Genomic DNA, 13,667 nt, shown 5'->3' on the forward strand with positions numbered 1-13,667 from the left:
GACACACTCCGACTTTCTTCAATTAAATTATCAGGTGCAATATCTGTACCACCCTTGCCCTACCTCAACTGCACTGGCACTGTTATGTAGTAATGTGTCTTGTGCTTGAACGAATGATGATTTTTAAGTGTCTCCATCTGGAACAAGTGTTCATTGTATTGTCCTACATCGATATTATAAGAATTCACACATGAAATAATGATCTGATGAATAATGTCATCAAACTGGATTTTGGATGATTCAGGGGAGGGGACCAAACAGTGCGATCATTGGTCCCATCAGGTTAGGAAAGGATGTGGGAGGAAGTCAGCCGTGCTCTTATGAAGGAAACACCTTGGCATTTGCCTGAAGCGATTTAGGGAAATAATGGAAAACCTAAATCAGGATGGCCGGATACGGGTTTGAACCATCGTCCTCCCGAATGCAATTCCAGTATGCTAACCACTGCTACACCTCGCTCGGTATCAATCTCTGGACATGATCGATATTCTGCAGAACAGCTTTACTCATCACAAGCCATTTGTCTAATAGTTGGTATCACAGTTGCAAACTCTGAGGTCCAGACTCATTTTTCATTGATGGAATGATCTGAAATGAGGTCAACTCAGTCTTTGTATTTGGTGCACAAAGCCGGATAAAATGTTCTACCTAAACAATCCGTGTCAAATTTGGATAAAATTGAAATTTGAAGTGCCAAGTTTACTGATGACTTTTCATCCCAGGTCTCTGTCGCAAAAGACTTCATATAACCATACAAACAAGAAGCTTCTTGACTAAGTGACAGAAGTGACTTGTAATCTGACAAGATGTCATCACACAGAAAGAGTTGCATAAGGCTGTGGAAACTACACAACAATTATTTATTTAAAGTCGTTTTTCAGTCTTGGAAAAAAACAATATTTATCATACCTCAGCAAGCCCGTTCCTCAATATAGATATTATGAGGTTACCAGGGAAACATGGTCCGTGTGTGAGAAAAAGTTAAGCAATAAATTAGGAAAAAGGTATATTAGACACACACACACACACACACACACACACACACACACACACACACACGACTCGTACCATGATGTGTCTCAAGAGTTAGGCTACTTCCATCAAGGAAGAATGCCATCATCAATCATGGTCTGAAAGAACATGCAACAGCTAGACTTTAAGTATGGGTTTCTAGTTTTCATCTACAGAGTTTTTATATTAACCATTTCTGCCATCAGCAATCCAAGGATTCTGGTTGAAATTTTCATGCCAGTGTTAGATTTCGCAAACAAAACTGACAGGAGACATGCTGAAATAGTGGTAAGTTCTATTAACGAAGGGCTCATATTTACTCTGTTGCATACAACTAAAGTTCTATATTTTGTGCGTATGTCTGTATCCATGAAATACCTACTCATTTATAACAAACATTGAAGTTTGAATAACAATATTATGATCATCACTAAGCTAGCAATGTGCATGTGAACAATAGCACACTGCCATATGTCTTCAAAGTAAGGACAGTGCGCCCGCTCTCGCTGCCCCCCCCCCCCCCCCCCCCACACACACACACACACTGTATTAGGTCAACATTGTTCTAAATTTAATGGACTTTCTGAAAAGTTCAGGATTTATTTTAAGTGATATACTACTTGGGACATTACAGAACTTATATCACAAGTGCTAAGTGCTCCACACTGCACTGAAAAGTTTCAGTACATAACTGGACCCTCTTTTGGGACATTCTCACAAACACATTTAGAAATATCATGCCGTAGGAAGGAGATCAGAAGGTGGAAAAAAAAAAAAAAAAAAGAGTATGATAACAATGAACGAACTAAACATGTCTGTGGATCTATAAGTAACAAATATAATATTCTATTACAAGTACAGAAAAAGAAAACACTGCTCTATCATGGCATTTGTGCCTCATAGGTGAAGCGATAACAAATGTTTATACCTACGACTAAGTCTAATGTATTCAAAAACAAGATTTAACCCTAGAACGGACAGGCTGTCTCTCCCAGACCCAGGCGATTTATGTTTTAAAAATATCCACAAAAGTACACTACTTAAGAGTAAGCCTATCATTTTAGCTTTTAGTTTTGATGCTCCTAGAGACCACTACTTGTTTTATAATTCATCTTTGTTCATCAGTTGATCAATAACATGGGAAGAAACATGTTCTGGGTTAGAGAGACCGAACCCATCCATTTACATTAGCTTTTTCTGTGTAGGTACTTTTCTTGTTATAGCGACTGAGAGCAATAAAACTGCTCGAAAAATGGCTTGGCAGGGTCCACCAAGTGTGGAAGAAACTGAAAAACTGTTATTAAAACGTGATAATGACAATTTGGATGTAGATCCTAATTTTGTTCCTGAAAGTGGCCACAACACAAAAAGTGAAATGAGTTACGAACAGATGGACAGCAAAGATGATATTGTTATTTCCATCAGAAACATGAGTACACATCATCATCTTGCTATCTGTCAACAGACAGACAAATTAGATGGCTGAAAATGTTCCTAACCCAAATTTTTGCACCAGATCTCACAATACAATTATGCATGTGTCAGTGGGGAAGCCAGAAATGCTACGACCACCATTGAGCTGGAAACTGTTCACTGACAATTATTTGCTTGGTTTGAAAATAGAGAGCACAAATACTTATGCTGATCTTGTAAAACCTCTTCATAAAAGTGACTCAAAATACTGCAAGAAACTTGGAATAAAAGAAAGAGTACAACACATTTTTTGGTCTTTTGTACATTTCTGGCATTCTTCACAGAGGTGAAATGAATAAGAAAGAATTTGGGGACACTTGTGGCACAGGGACAGAAATCTTCCCTCCAAGTATGTCACTTAAAAAGATTTAATTTTCTTTTGGGATGTGTCAGATTAGATAATATTCACACAAGAGAGGAAAATAAAAATGTAATAAATTGACTCCTGTACATTATGTTATGGAAGGATTCACAAAAACTGTACAAGGCCTTACACAACTTGTTAATACCTTACAGTGAATGAAATGTTACTATCCTTTTGGGGAAGTTGTTCTTTCAAAATGTATTTTCTTTCAAACCTGGAAAGTAAGAGATCAAAATATTTATCACAGCAGATGCTAAAACAGCCTACGTACAAAATTTGTAAGTATATCTGGGACTACAACCTGCAGGTTTCTTCCAAGTGAGTAACACAGCTGATGATGATGTGCACAGACTTGCAGAGTCAATAGACAGTACAGGAAGGAATATTATCCTGTACAACTGGTTCACAAGCAACACTGTTGCTAAGAAACTTGTCAGAGATTGTAAGCTTACACTTGTTCGAACAGTGTGCAAAAACAAAAGAGAAATTCCTTTGGAATTCTTGACCCACAAGGAAAGAAAAATGCATTCATCCATATCCGGATTTAGCGACAATTTCGGAATGGATGTGCCAAAGAAAAATAAATGTGTAATTTTCCTCCCATCAAAGCACACAAGCAATAAAACTGGCAAAGAAATAAGTAATTTGACGAAGCCAGAGACTATTATGTTCTATAATTCAACACAGAGGTGATTGCATGTTGTTGATGAGATGTGTTCATACCAAAATACTGGAAGGCACACAAGATGCTGGCTACTGCGCATGTTTTATAGCACTTTGAACATTGCTGGTATAAATGCATTTGTAGTATAGAAAGCAAACACAGGACTGGTACTTCAAGAAGGCTACTCCATAAGCAACTGTGTTTGGAACTTATAGAACCACATACGGCACAGAGAGCTAACCAGAAGAATTTCCTACAGAACATTCCGCAGCTGACAGCATGCCTATCTAGGATTACCACTGAGAAGGAAGTAGTTCCAGAAGGCAAATGAGGTCATTGTGATAACTTCAAAGACAATAAAACTAAATATTTTTGTAAAAGACCTGGAAAGTGGTTGTGTCTGCCCCATTCTGTAATGTTATGCAAAGACTGTGCATAAAGTACAGTTAAGTAACATGTATATCCTAATGAGTGACAACCATTTTTTTAGATCGTACTGTGCACTAAAATGTGTAATATTGCGTGACAATCCTAAATTCGTAACTTGTAAGAATGTAAACTTCCAAAAAAGTTTTAAATGTTCAAGAATTTTTGTAAATGCTGAATAATCAGATTTTTAGGTGAACACAACCTTATTTTTAAATAAATGCATGGTAAATTTAAACACCAATAAACAGTAAAAGAAGTATTTTTGGTGTTGCTGTAGAAATGCGTGTCCCACATCCTTTCCACCCCCCTCCCCACATGTCCGTTCTAGGGTTAAGAGAAAAGGGCTCCCTCGAAGCATTTTTTTTTTTTTCTACCACCCACTGCAGGTAGGAGTGCAAAAGACAAATTGCTACTTTAATTTTGTTTTGCAGGTACAAGTGATTCTCTATAATTTGATCCCCTTTTTTCTTAACGAGAAGTTTCATAGAAAGTGCATTACTTAAGTTAACTGTGGCTTCAAGCTGATCACTTGCAAAGGACAATGTGCACACTGAAACCAATATGGTGAAAGGTAAATTTGGGGAGAAATAAACGGGTGGTATCAACATACAGCACACAAACTGAATTGTTAATTACAACATCCTCTCGCATCCTAGGCTTGTTTAGGGCTCTCTTTTCACAGATATCAGCATGCAACAAATTTTTAAATGTTGCAGGATCTCACGTTTGATTTATAATAGCTTGAAATTACAACTACCTGCATGTTCCTGCTGTTTTCAGCACCCTGAAACAAAAGATTTTAGAGTGGGTCTTACTCACTAAGCAAGGCTTCTGTTACGCACAGTATTAACTGCTGCTTGTTCACACAATAATTTGCTTCCCATGTTCCATACTTTTTCAGATAACATTCATGTAAAATCAAGAATAATAGTTTGAACACTTGCTGCTATCTCTTGGGTTCTGTTTCTTGTGACCAATAAATTCTTTAGTTCTGTAGGTGCAAATTTCAAATCTTTATTAATCAAGGTGTAAAAATATTAACACACTCAAGGCAGCAGCAAAATTTATACATAAAATTTAAAGACTTTGTGACCTATGATATTTTCTACCAGACATATAAGCAGGAGACAATACACAAAAATAAAACTACAAGCAAATTACATAAAAAGGAAAATTCAGTTCAGAATATTGTTCAATTAACAAGAAAGAGCAACTCTTAATACAGACTAATGTAATACAGGTTCCTTTTTGAAAAAGGGATTAGGGTTGGATTGGGAAGGATGGAGGGGTGGAAGAGGAGGGGAAAGACAGGTTATTCAGAACCTATCTATAGGAGACCTACCTTGTAAAAGGAGGGTGAGACCAAAGATAGGGGAGGGACAGAACAAGAAGTAAAGATGGATAAGAAGTGAAAAGAATAATGCAAATGAAGTGTGATAAATTGAGAATAAAAAAAGTACATCTGTGCATTTGGGGGGGGGGGGGATTAGACACTAACAAAAGATAAGTTCCAGAGGATAGTGGATGATGTTGGAGAGCAAATTCCCGTTTCTAGAGTTCAGGGAAACTGATGTTGGGAGGGAGGATTCAAATGAATGGTTTCATACAAGTATTCAGATCCCTTGAATCTAGCTGTAAAGCATGCTCAGTAACAATGCACTATACAATCTTAAGGCAGACAGTTTGCTTCCATTAACATTCTGTCAATTTGGTGATGGTGAAATAATTGCATCTTCGGAGTATTTATTATTTCTCTATTTGTATGCTACCATCTGGTAGCTGTAATTTGCTATATGGAAAAATATGTAGTGTACTTGTATGAACTGGCAAACAATATGAGTAGGTCTGCTTGCCCATGTGGCATTTATTTATTGTTATGCTTACTGGTATGTTAACTTCAATCTATTCTTTCTGACGCAGTTGTTTCATTTTTGGCTCTCTTCTTCCTCATATATGGCAAGGTAGGTTGTCCTCAGCCAGAGACACAAGTTAATCTCCCCCCCCCCCCATTTTGTTTCCATTCAACAAATACCCTTTCCTAGAACTGAAGGCAGCAACCCCCCTCCCCCCCCCACACACACACACAAACACACATACACATTCCACGAAGTTCCCTTTCTCTTTCAAAAAGTCTCTACCTCAGTAGCTACCCTTGAGTTTTAACATTTGAAGTAATTGCATGTTCTGAGTATTTATTATTCCTCCATTGTATTTGTGTCTTATGTCTTATATACATGCTATCATCATGTAGGTGTATTTTTTCCCCCATATTTTCATTTAATCTGAAATTTTGATAATGTGAAACTACTGCTTATCACTATTACTCATTGAAATTCAATATGTATGCATTTACTTTAGTATCCATAATGTGTAATCTACATTTAGTGAATAAAATCTGTACACTCTTGTACGCAGCTGTGCACTAGATGCTTAATATCAAAGCTTCATATAAAAGCTGCTAATTACAATTTCTTATTGTCACAATTTGTTACTAGAAAAATTTCTATAAGCTATAGACACACAAGTTCTAGACAATGCTACAAAACTGCATTGTGTCACTTGCAGTTAAATTCTGATGACAGATTTAACTAATATTTTTCACAATATTTACTCAAAGTGTAATTGTAACTACTCTACTTCATAACAACTGTTAGTGCAGTGTTATCTACCTCATGAAAAAACACCTGTGCAATTGTTTGAGCTTACAAATGACATTACAGTGCTGAAACTAAAGCTGCACTATAAAGTAAACTTAATTTCATTCATCATACTTGAAGTTTCTGGAAGGCCTTTGACTGTTTCATTCACAATTTAAATAATGGAACACTGAACCAGTTATGTATTTTTTCCTGCTTAGCACACAACTTGTTTTGAGAATTTATTCTCATTGTCAAGTGCAAATATTTGAACAATGCAAAATAAGGGAAAGGTGATCACTCACTACAGCAGACTGATGTGTGTAGCACAGAAACACATAACAGGAAACTATATTCACACTAGCTTTCAAGCTCTTGCTTTTATTCTAGTTTAAGTTCAAACCTTCCCACGCACAGACAGCCAAAGGCACACTCCTGTGGCCACAATGAGACTAGTGCAAATAATGTTTCCTGTTATGTGTTTCTACACTCTGAAAATCAGTCAACTATAGGTGACAGGTTGCTTTTCCCTCATTTTAAGTACTGTTCCATCTAGGAATTTCCTTTATTCTTAAATATTCACTTAAGTATGTTGTATGGCGTTTGCAAGTGTGTGTGTTCTGTCTCTCTCGTGCTGAAGTCATCTTTTTGAGTTTATAAAGTACTGCGTCTCCTCCATGGCACAGAAAATCAAAGACACACAAACCCTCACTCACACTCTATGTCTGTGAAAATATGTTAATCACAAAGATCTTATCTGTACAAAGTCCTTATCTCCATCCCCAAACAGTGTGTGTGTGTGTGTGTGTGTGTGTGTGTGTGTGTGTGTGTCTGTGTGTGTGTGTGTGTGTGTGTGTGGTTTTCTGCATAATGGGAGAGAAAAGGTATATTATAACCTCAAAAGGATGATTATAGTGCAAGAAAGGCAGAACAACACACATGCAAACATCACACAATGTTTGCTTAAATGTATTCACTGGACAATGAACGTAAATTCTCCAAACCTTTCTTGCTAAGCATAGAAAAATATGTAACTGGTGCAGTGTTTAAACATATTTTTGAAAGCAACACTGATTTAATATGCAAGTCACTCAAGAATTTGTAATTCATCATAAGATAACCCAAATGCAGTGAAATAAAATAAAAATTAAGTCTGTTCAAAGAAAGCACTGAAGTCCATCTCCCACAGCTCATTCAATGTATTTGGGTAACTTACGTTCAGTGAGCCCAAGGCTTGACCTTCTGCTACAGGATAATATGAACTGTCCAATATTTACTCCAAATTATTACCGAAGTTTCCATAAAAGAAGACGAACTATATTCCAAAGATACATTACCATATATTTGCAATATTTCTGTATGTGCCCCGACATCTAACACTTCTGCCTAGACTCCTAGACGAAAACAAATAGTAAGGTACTTTTCCTTCAGTTCACTGTTTCTGTTTCAATACCTGCCTGCAGGCAGCAGCTCAATCTACATGACTTCTTTCTACTGTGGCAAATAATTCCAGCTAATGTAACTATGTACGTAAGTCGAATGATGTCTAGTGTTATAACGGTTATTATCTGTTCAGACTTGTATTTTTTTGCCATGTACTATCTTTGGTGTGCATACAATATGTGTCACTAGGCACACACTTTTTTCTCCATTGTTCTTAGTTCTGTGTTATCTTCCATATAAGAAATTATGAATAAAACTGTTTGGTACTTACCTGTAATGCCTGTTTTCAAACCATATTCCTGACAGTTTACAGGATCAGCAAAGGTGACAACTTTCAGTCAGACAAAAGCTTAAATTTGCAAGTCAAAAAGCACATGAGAGGGGGGGGGGGCAGCAGAACAGAGAGAAAAGAAAAGAAAAGCAAGCTCGTTAACATGATGAATATGGTGCATATGACTGCTGCACACAGAGTTCAACTGTATACACTGTCATGAAATAATTGTAACACTGTGAGGATACATGTTGAAGCATGACTCATCAAAAATGACATGGGGATACATATCAGGAGACCTAGCACAACATGTACTAACTGGTGAAGGCAAAATGCTTGCTGTTGGAGAAGGTGGATACAAAAAATGGCTAGGTAAAGGCAGAAAAGAAAAGGCAGAGTTCAATCTAACCATCAATCCCACGGAGCTGAAACATGTTAAGAACTGCACTCATGTCAGATATGGCTTAAACTAGAATCAATCGACACATCCAAAGGATCTGTCGCAAAGAAACATTGTTGAAGTGTCTCAAGCTCCACAAAATGAAACCTAGTGGTACCGTAACACCACACTGAATTCTGCAATGCTGCGGACAAGTTATAAGCAATGCAAGTCAGCATGAACAGTGGTCTACTGTCAATAAGACTGTTCCACAGTCTTCCAAATGGCTACTAAAATTTTAGATGTGCTATTGAATCCCATAACAATCTACCAAATATCAAGACGCTAAAAGTAAAAATCTTGGAAGAACATAACACAAATTCTATTGATATGCAAATCTCAAATGTTCAATTTAGCCACTTGAACTCATGAGACAGAAACAGAACGCTCAAAATGAATAACTATGTACTCGAAATTCCTTGATTAGATGCACTATGTATCTTGAAGAAAAAATCAAGTCCACTGCCTTCACCAAATGAGAAGAGAACATCTCAAGCTGGAGTGAGATTTTTTTTTTGTGAACATTACAGATGACCACCCGCAGACGGTGTCAAGACTATTTCCCTCAAAACAGAAAGGAGAAGTGGTCGACAAATTTGTCAATTCAAAACCCTAGTTAAAAATCAGACTGGTCATAAAATTAAGACCTATCATTAAATTTTATCCATAATGGGTGTTGTGGAACTCCATGACTGTCACTTTATGGGTGTCTTAAATATAACCCTCAGTTGTGACTGGTCGTGGATTTTGTACTAAATCCTATAAATCGTCTCAGTCACACAATGCTAAGGAGTACTGCAATGGAAGAATGGGCTCCATTCTCAGAATGGAAGGAATACAGTGATGTCTAACAGTTTCATACAGACTGCAGCAAAATTATGGCACTAAACAAAAAAACAAAAACCATTCATTGGTCAAAGCGGCTCATTGTATGCTGCTTGAGTCAGAACTACCACGTCATTTTGGTGAAGCCATCAACACAACTAACTACACCCAAAATCGTTGCTTAACTTAAGGGCTGTCTAATGGAACTCCACATGAGAAGTGGCTGAAGAGGCAAACTGACGAATCTCATCTTTGTACATTTGATCAAAAGATTCCCATCCCGGATAAATAATCAAACAAAGTTAAGTTCAATCCTAAAGCCTATTATGTGTGGGTAACCAAGAGACTATAAGATTCAAGTGTTGAGATGCGAGGTTCTTTGATCATGACAGTTCTGAGCTCATGTGGACTTCTATGAAGAGGAAACAGGTCACCACCAAAGAGGTGGCATCGACACGAATTCTAGGGAAGGAGATTTCACTGGTGATACAAACACTGAATCAGAGCTATTACCAGATGACAAATCATTCACTCCTGAAGAGTCAGACTTGCTTAATGGTTTGTAGCAGCTGTAGACTCATCAGATGTTTCAACTCAATATATATTAACTTGAGTGCAAATGCAATAGAGGTCAATGTCAATTACGCATTATGTATATGATAAAATCAAGTCAGTAATGAAAAATTCTACCTTGCACATTGTATGCAGATCAACAAATGAAAGGGTAATTGACAGCAGGACTGTTCTGAAGAATAATTACTGACGGATCTTTGTTGAGGAGAAAAGAAGAATAACAGCTTGAGGATTCAACACATGGCCTGGAGTTGACTTTGTGGAGACAATCACTTAGCCTACTCCTGACTATGTCAGTCAAATTTGACTTGCGTCTCCCACAGCTGAATTCTCACACAACATGTCTGAAGGGTCAAATTTACACAGAAATATTCAACAGCCAAACTCTCTGGTCGACGAAGAAAGATAAGCATGTAGTCAAGGATGCAAGCGACATGCTCCAAACATTGAAATCCAGTGATGTGTAAACTTAGAAAAGTCATTTATGGGCCGCGCCAAGCTGCTCAGTGTTGGTATCCCTAACATCAATTGGATTGTGATCCATAGATTCTAATCTCCGTGACTTTGCAGACAGTATAGAAAAATGTCTAGTCTTCCTAACCATTCATGTAGATGCATAATAATCACTTCGAGAGCCCCAGAAAGGACAAAACAGATCAAGGACGAGTTATCTGCCAGATTTGATATCAAGAATCCTGGTGCCACAATATGTGAGCTGGGTTTGAGGTAAACTAATCTGTAGAAAAAATTACATTATGTTTGACAAATTGGTTATATTAGAGAAGTTTTACACCAATTTAGAATGTATGCTGCTAGCCAGTATGGACTTCACTAGCAAATGGGTGCAAGTTAGATGCAACAGCTATGTATACATACGATGACAGTCATTATCAATGCAGAGCAATGGCTGGAGCATTGATGAACATTGCCATTGATACTCGACCAGACATACAGTATGCCATCAGTAAGCTAAGACAGTACACAGCCACAAATTTGTTCACTGGCAACTGGCTAAACGAATCAATAGATACCTCAAACGAGCAATAAACAACAAACTGACCTACATAAATGATAAAGAAGGAATCTTCAGTGTCACAGATGCTGATTGGGGAAGTTCTGATGCTGACAGGAAATCATATAAAGGCTACAACTAAAACTTATACATATCAGCAATCTCATTGTGTTCACGCAGAGAAAGAGCTGTTGCTTTCCATCAACTGAAGCCGAGTACACGAGTGTCACTGAAGCAACAAAGAAAGTGATTCCCCTGTCAATATTCATGAAGGAGCTGGGTTTAGGGCAACTGTCACACATCATCTAGTTCACTGACAATCAGACAGCTGGAAAATTAGAACGTAATTCAGTTTTTCACTCACAGACGAAACACATTCATATAAAATATCATTTCATACATCAAGCTCTAGATGAGATTTCACTGAAACTGGAATATCAGCCAACAGAAGACGGCATATATACTAACAAAGGCTTTCCTGCACTGTATCGTGAAAAACTTGTTGAAACATTTAGACTTCAATCCTAGAGCCATGAACTTAAGACTTTATTCTTAATTTAGAACTCTCTGTAAAAAATTGAGGTGTTTTGAGATTCAAGTTTTACTGCCATGTAATACCTTCATTTTCTATGGATGTTGCCATGTGCATGTTTTCATATCAATTTTTAGCAGTTTCGGGTTACTCTCCATACAGTAAAACAGGGCTATAGTAGTTCAATAATTATGTTGTACCTCTATTTTCAAACTATTTGCTAACTACATCAGTACTGCTGTAGGAATGGAAAATATACAAAGTGGGACATCGCTGAAGTATTTTAATTCTTGGAGTAACAGATAACAATATTAGAACTCAAAAATGACAAAAGTAATAGCGAAGCAAATCAATCAGTAATGTGACTTAACAGAACTTGTGTCACAGTGAGTTACTGATAAGAAAGAAGCTAGCCACTCATTGCAGAAACTGTAAACACCATTGGAATGTCACAAATAGTAATTTCACAACTGTGGTCCTATATTAAAATTTTAAAACTAACAATAGAAAATATGATTAGTGTCCGCTACAAGTGACTGCAGTTACATCTGTTTTCATAATTCAAAACAGAATGCAAGTCAACTGCAGAAACATTTACAAACACCAACAAGATGCAGAATATTAACCCAGACTGTTTGCAGCTGTCATGATGATGATGGCCATTATATGTGTAAGAAAATGGTGGCCTGTGTGTGATTAACAGCATGAAACCACAACGCCAAAAGACAATGTGGGTGAAAAACAATAAAATCAAGTTTTTTTTCTTTACCCACTTAGTGTCGAGCCTGATGCTCAATGTATTTACAGATGGAGAGAGAGGTAAATGGAAAGCGACTACACATTCAGGTTAAACATCCTAATAACAAGGTGACAAATAAAATGGCAAACTGGTAGTTTAGAAAGGAATCGGCAGAAGATGGACTACCACCAACTTATTCAAAACTATTCTTCGATCGTGCAAATGCAAGAAGATGAGATCCCTTGAGCATTGGTTCTATCATAACTTGTTGATACAGATAACCGATTTTTTTTTATGGAGACTAGGTGGCTCTAAGCAGCCAAGTGATGTATATCACCTACTTACTGTTGCCAGTGTGTTCCAACATAAATCCTTTCAAATTTGAATTTATGTAGTTAATACAACCACATCAGCATCTTCCATAACTGTTCCATGGATGATGATAACTTTTTATATGAAATGATAATATCAGTGGACTCATGCCACGCAGATCCAAAATTAAGTTTGCAATTACTAGTGATCACACATTGTATAAGGGTGATTGTAATTACGGTAGCTTTGCGACAAGGTGGTGTACGAACACTCATGTCACCTTTTGAGAAACACAAACAAAATTACGGGACCTACTCATAGCATCTGGAAAGAAAGGAAATTGCATTTGAATGAATGCCTTTGTATCTAAGATACCAGGCTGAATTAATAGTGTATTGTTCTATAATGCTTGTAATTTCACCTAATTCTTATGTTTGGTAGAGAATAAGCATAAGGAGAGCAATATGTAATTGAAAAACATACATAGAGGCAATGTGCAATGGAAAAGGAATGGGAGCAGGAGTCACTGTTTATTTTTGTGAACACCAAAATATATTTATTTGCACGAGTCAAATACTGTAGGGTATCTCCTATTCAGAGACATGATAAGAATGATCATTCAAAGCAAAAAAAGTTTGGTACATGGGCTCTAAAATGTATATCTTAAGAGCTATTAGCACTTGTTTGGTAGAATAGATGTGTTTCCTAGTAGTGAAGATGAAAAGTGCTCATAGGTCATAAGATATGCATTTTAAAGCCCATGTTTACTAGACTTTTAGCTTTGAATGATTGTTCCTGTCATATCTGTGAATACTGATCATTCCTCCAGAGACATCCTTTAAATGTTTATTCCTGTCAGCAAGTTGTCATCCTAGCTTTACTGGTAAAATCATTTCCCCTTGAAAAGTTTCACTTTAATTGTGCTGATGAAGACAATAAAAAAA

At 37.0% G+C, this 13,667-nt stretch overlaps 1 protein-coding gene across 5 annotated transcripts in view; it reads right to left on the minus strand.

Annotated features, from left to right (window-relative positions):
- LOC126162182 (GTPase-activating protein skywalker) overlaps positions 1–13,667 on the minus strand; it is a 310,386-nt gene that overhangs the window by 25,554 nt on the left and 271,165 nt on the right. For 3 of the 5 annotated variants that reach the window (XM_049918507.1, XM_049918504.1, XM_049918505.1), the window contains one exon: positions 4,699–4,725. The exons of the other annotated variants lie outside the window; for them this stretch is intronic. In XM_049918507.1, coding sequence (XP_049774464.1) covers positions 4,699–4,725 — 27 coding nt within the window. The remainder of the gene's footprint in view (positions 1–4,698; positions 4,726–13,667) is intronic. 5 annotated transcript variants of the gene reach the window in all.

Source organism: Schistocerca cancellata, chromosome 2 (assembly GCF_023864275.1).
Source record: "Schistocerca cancellata isolate TAMUIC-IGC-003103 chromosome 2, iqSchCanc2.1, whole genome shotgun sequence".
Lineage (NCBI taxonomy): Eukaryota > Metazoa > Arthropoda > Insecta > Orthoptera > Acrididae > Schistocerca > Schistocerca cancellata.